The 6,000-nt window shown below is 52.4% G+C and overlaps 1 protein-coding gene across 1 annotated transcript in view; it reads right to left on the minus strand.

The window, feature by feature from the left end:
- LOC103253411 (cilia- and flagella-associated protein 54) overlaps positions 1-5,604 on the minus strand; it is a 125,465-nt gene extending 119,861 nt beyond the window's left edge. The window contains exons 1-3 of the mRNA XM_021709194.1: positions 5,354-5,604; positions 5,128-5,263; positions 359-467 (exon numbers count right to left, since the gene is read on the minus strand). Of these exons, the coding sequence (XP_021564869.1) occupies positions 359-467; positions 5,128-5,263; positions 5,354-5,604 (496 nt within the window). The remainder of the gene's footprint in view (positions 1-358; positions 468-5,127; positions 5,264-5,353) is intronic.
- Positions 5,605-6,000: the final 396 nt, after the last annotated feature.

Genomic DNA, 6,000 nt, shown 5'->3' on the forward strand with positions numbered 1-6,000 from the left:
TTCTGGGAATCGAGACGGAGCAAAGGAAATGTCAGCGGGGCCGGCGCAAGATGGAAATGGGGGAGTGTGCAAGACAGCCTTTCCCACCTCTATTTTTTCCCATCAGTTCCCCTTTTCCTTTTCTTCAACTTATACTCTTTGACTCACAGGTTAAACTAAAAAAAATTGCATTTTCCTCTCCTGTCAATGACACTGTCAGCAACAGAAGACGGTAAGTGTCAAATGTATTCTTTTCAGCCAAATAAACCTGCAAATGGGATTTGTGTAAACATACTAATTATGGAACACTTGACACGCAAAACACGACGGCAAGCCTCGGCTGAAGTCAGGGAAGCGTCCAGTTAAGACTGGCTCTGACCTGCGTCGATGAGCTTTCTCAGGAAGTCTGCGCCGTCTCCTGGGTCTATTAGCTCAGTGGCTGAGGAATTAATCTTCAGCTGCTTCCCAACAAAATTTCGGCAGGTTATCTTCAAAAGAAAAGACAAAAACAAGTATTACTTAGTATGGCTGAAAATGTGGCACACTGGAAATGCTTATCTCATTTTTTATTGATCAAAATAGATACCAAACAATGTTACAAATGAAACCCAAAAGAATCGCATGCAATCTTAAGAACGTTCAGGAAAACAGTGGTTTCATCATCTTTCATTTTCCTTTTGTCGAGCACAGCGGGAGGAGTATTAGGCAAATGATGCGGAGCAACTAGAATATGATTTCCTAATGGTCTGTGAACTGTCTCGTCTAAGTATACCTTCCACGGTGCACGTCCAACACCCCACACACAATCAACGTTATGTTGGCGTCCCTGGTGAAGTCCCTCGGAACGAACTTCCTCTCTAGTCTCTTGGCAAGCTGTTTTCTAACATGATTGAGTTCTAAAACTATAACGTATGTGAAAACAGAAAAGGTCTAAACAGAAGAAAATTCTTGGAATGGGTCCCAGGCCCTCACGGCCACTCCCAGCCCTAGACCTCGGTCTAGTGCGGATGCTTCTTCTGCTTGTCCCGTGTGGGTCCTTCTCCCCTGAGGTGTCAACACAGGTAAGAAGTGCGAATCCCTCCCTTCCGCAGCCCAGCAGACCCCACCTGACCTCATCACTCTCTCTCTCAGGCTGCATCAGCGAGGGGGCCGAACCCTGCTCCAGGCTGAGAGGATGAGGGAGCAGGGAGCGAAATGAACAAAAGTGAGCCAAGGCTCATGAAGCACACTCCAGTGGGAGGAGAGAGAGCCAGCCAAAGAATGGAGCACACTGCCTGGAAGACTCCAGGAGGTAGAGGGACAGAAGCTGGCAGTGAGGCCACCTGTAGGGAGGGCAGGGAAGAGCTCACAGAGAATGCGGCTCGGCACGGTCGGAAAAGCTGAGGGAAAGCCCCTGTGGGTGTCTGCGGACGAGAAGCCCAGGCAGGGGCTGGCCAGGGCACAGGCCCTTAGGCAGCAAGCCGTCAGAACCAACGAGCATGTGTGACAGGAAGGCCACGGTGCAGGCATTCACTTGACACTGAGTCAGAGGGCAAGTCACCACAGGGACTAAGCAGAGTGTGACACAGCTGACGTGGTTCTCCAGGGTTACTCTCTGCTGCACTGAGAACAGAGGACAGGCTGGAGGCAGGGTTTGAGGCATCCATCCCAGCAAACATGACGGTGTGTGGACCACAGAAGGAGCCATGGACCAGGGGGAAGTGTCTGAGTAGAACTGCCTTTTCAGGGTAGAGGGTCCATCACCAGTTGGACGTGGAGTGTGAGGCGGGAGGGCAGCCAGGGATGTCTCCCCGGGTCTGTCCTGAGCAGCCAGAAGACTGGACTTGGCAGCAATTTGAGAAGACCTACGGACAGGCCCGTCTGCAGTGTGCTAAGTTTGAGAGGTGGCTTCCACGTCTAAGAGACGCTGTTGGTGAGGCGGGGTGAGGGTTTTTCATGGCACGACCGGCGAGGGCCCAGTGGCGAGGAGGAGGAGAGGGCCGTCCCCATCCGCAGCGCACACGCCATCCAGTCATGCCATCAGCACCAGTCCGGGTGCTGCTGTGAAGGGGCCGTGCAGATGCCCACGGAAGTCCCCGATAAACTGAGAGGAGCCGGGGACACGACCCCCAGCAGCCTGGCCTACTCAGGCGCGTCCTCAACGTGCCTTCAGGTCCCAGGACTCAGACCCAACAGCAGTCAGGTCTGCAGTCGCCCTGTCTTCACGGGACCATCCCCCACTGCCCGCCCACTGGCAGCAGCCTCCATCTAGGCTTGTGGGCCCTTCCTGCTCATGGTCCTGACTACCTGCCCTGGACTCTGGGCTTGCTCAGACAGCACCCACCGTCCCATTGGACAATTCACTGTCATCTACTCTGGTAGGTAGGTAGGTAGGTAGGTAGATAGATGATAAATTAGATAGATAGATAGATAGATAGATATGAATAGATCGGTAGGTAGGTAGGTAGAAGATAGATAGATAGATAGATGTGAATAGATAGGTAGGCAGGTAGGTAGGTAAGTAGGTAGGCAAGTAGATGATAGGCAGATAGAGGATGGATAGATTGATAATGGATGGCTGAATGATAAATAGATGAAAGATTAATAGATGATAGAGAGACAGATGATAAACAGATAACAGATATATTGATAGAGAGATAGATGGTAGATAGAGGATAAACAGGTGACAGATGATAGATATAGGTAGATGATAGACAGACAATGGATGAAAGAGAGGTAGATTTGAATAGACAGGTAGGGAGGTAGATGGTAGAGACAGAGAGAGAAAGAAATAGATAAAAGATGGGTAGATAGATAATGGATGGAGGAATGACAGATACACACATGATAGATAAATAGACAGATAGTAGACGATAAATAAAAAGATGACAGATAGATAACAGATATAGATAGATAGATGATAGAAGTAAGGAAGGAGGGGGGAAGGAAGGAAGGAGAAAGAAAGAAAGCAAGCCAATAAGTTGGGTAGATAGGTAATGGCTGGATGAATGATAGAAAGATGATGGGTGGACAGATGAGAGACAGACGGTAGAAGATAGGTAGACAGATAACAGATGATGGATGGATGGAAGCCAGACAGACAGATGTGATATTGAAAGATGGAGGTTTGGCCCTTAACCCTGTCTCCTGGCATGCAACTCCTAAAATCCTTGGGATCTCCAGAGTGATGCTTTGTGTGTCCTCATGAGATGACTGGTGGCTGGCAGCCCCCAGAAAGACCAAGCGGGATCAGGACCTGCAGCCCTGTCTCTGCAGAGGGGGCAGGGGCTGAGGGCTGTCGATCACCAACGACACGTGATGCAATCAGTGGTGCCTGCGTGGTGGAGTCTCCATACACACCCAAAGGGACTTATCAGGAGCTTGGGGACAGCTGGGCATGCAGCGGCTCCAGGAGGGCGTGCCCTGCCCCACACGGCTCTCCATCTGGCTTCTTTACTGGAAACCTGCAGGCCTACTAAGTGCTTCCCTGATCTCTGTGAGCTGCTCCAGCAAATTCACAGAACCAGGAAGGGGTGGGCACCTAGGCGGCTAGCCTGCCAGTCAGAAACACAGATCACAACCTGGCGCCTGAGGTCGACGCTAGCAGTGGGGCCCCGCCTCGGCTGTGTGCTCCGACGAAGTCCGAGGACGCCCCACTGGTGTCCGCTGCGGAACCGACTTCCTGCTGGCTGGTGGGGAGACACCCCCATACATCTGGCGCCAGCATCGCGTGGCGAGAGGATGTTGGGAGGCACCGGGCTTGTCCTGCTCAGTGGAGGGGACAGACCCATCTTGCTGATCCCACTCTTCTGGCAGAGGCCTGGCTGGCCAGGCTGTTAGATACCCAACACGAGGCCCAAGAGAAAGGTCTTGGTTTCAATAGCCGTTGACATCGAGAGGCTTCTCAGAGCCACGGGCTGTGCTGACTCACTGGGGAGCCTGTGGAGGGCAGGGCAGGGGACCCAGGACAGAGTCTCTCGGGCACCAATGTTAAGGCCTGGGAGGAGGAAGACGCACCAACAGGACCCAGGCGCGCCCCCCTCCGCCAGCCCCCGCCTCGGCAGCCCGGCCACGAAGGCCTCCTTCTCCAGCTCGGGCATGGCCGGCCCCCTCCCCAAATGCCTCCACCGTCTGGCGGCCCATCACCCCCACCAGGCCTCTGCCTCCGGTCCAGCCCGTCCCTGGTCCATCGACCTGTCTCATTTCTCCAGGGACCCTGTAATGACCAGAAACCATCTCTGGCCCTGTCACCACGCTCAGAAGTCACGCCCCACAGGCAGGAGCTCAGGCTGCACGCTCAGTGCCCAGGACACACAGTGGGCATGGAGGCCCCACACACACGTGGCTGGCATGGGAGCAGGGACTGGCCTCAGCCCATGAGCAGGGCACAGCCGCACAGCCCCGTGCAGCGGCTCTGCGCAGGTGGCCGGGGTGTGTCTGCCACGTGAGGAAAGGGGAAGACTCCCGGCCTCCTCTTTGCCTGACTCAGGCTGTGCCTCGACTTCCATGGGCCTCGCCACTTTGCCTCCATGGGCCCATCCCCCCATTAACGACACCCAGAGCTATCTTTTATGATTGTGTTGGTATAAATATGAAAATATCCATAGCAAACATTGAAACATTTGCTTTGACCTACAAGTTACTTGTTTCTCCTTATTTTAAAGAAATTAAGGCTGGGCACAGTGGCGCACACCTGTAATTCCAGCACTTTGGGAGGGAGGGAGGACTGCTTGAGCCTAGGAGTTCGAGACCAGCCTGGTCAACATAGCAAGACTTCATCTCTATGAAAAATAAAAAGTTAGCAAGGTGTAATGGTGGACATATGTAGACACAGCTACTTAGGAGGCTGAGGCAGGAGGATGGCCTGAGCCCAGGAAGTCGAAGAGGCAATGAGACGTGATCGTACCACCGTGCTCCAGCACGGGTGACAGAGTGAGACCCTGACTCAAAAACACATTAAAGCAGTGGTCCCCCACAAGTGCTGTGGGCTCCAGACACTGGGCCTGCTGGGGCCCTGGACAAGCCGGTCCTGCCTCAGCAGAGGAGTCTCGCTCACCCTGTCTTGGGCACACAACAGGCCCCAGTCATGTCTGTTGATGCCAAGGACAAACGCCTAGACGAAAACGATGCTGATCTCCTTCCCGAGTCTTTGCAGTTCGGCACACCTACCTTCTCCCCATGCTCGGCCTCGTACCGTGCACACGCCTGCTGAGCAACATCTGGGCCCTTGAACTTGAGGACTCTCAGGAGAAGCTGGCGCTGCGCGAACACAAGGAGTGGCGTCACCTGCTCTGTGTACCTCTCGCTGCACAACGGGAAAGACACATCATGCAGCAAACGTGAGAAGAGGGCTTTCTCCGGGAAGGGCAATCCCCGCAAGGCGTGCAGGACTTACTGTGAAACTGCGTTGAACTGGATGGCAAGTGACACCAGTGTTTCCCACTTCTCCACTTGGTATAAAACTTCCAGGGATTTCAACACAAAGTCATGGATCCATTTCAAGTCAACCACGTTGACGTCATCCAGCGGGTGCTCAAAAGTAAGGCTAGACCCACCGTTGTCATGCTTAATATTCCCATAGCAGCTCGGAACGCTGAACTCGCCTCTGTCTTCCACCGACTGCAGGTAGTGCATTGAAGAAAACATCGCGTTATTTCAGATTTTACCACCCAGATTTTCTGAAAAGTGAATGTGATGAAAATGTAACATGGAAAAAAAACTGAACCAAGAAAAAAATTTTTTTAAATATATTTTTTATTTTAAAGTTGTGGGGTACAGTTAAGGGTTAGGCATACAAATATTCACTGTGCAGGTACCCTTGTTGATGATGTGTGCCCCCCTTTCCCCAGACAGATATTGACTACTGTTAATCCCACCTCCCTTTCCCTCCCTGCCCCCCGATAGTTTCCCCGCCACTGTCAATCCTTTTCTTGCGGTATTACAATAGTTGTTCAAGGTTCACTTATGAGTGAGAACATGTGGTACTCAGATCTTTGTTTCTGTGAGAGATCACTCAGTATTATAGACTCCAGTTCCATCCAG

The sequence above is a fragment of the Carlito syrichta genome, unplaced genomic scaffold, assembly GCF_000164805.1.
Source record: "Carlito syrichta isolate Samal-C Ts95f unplaced genomic scaffold, Tarsius_syrichta-2.0.1 Scaffold67297, whole genome shotgun sequence".
Lineage (NCBI taxonomy): Eukaryota > Metazoa > Chordata > Mammalia > Primates > Tarsiidae > Carlito > Carlito syrichta.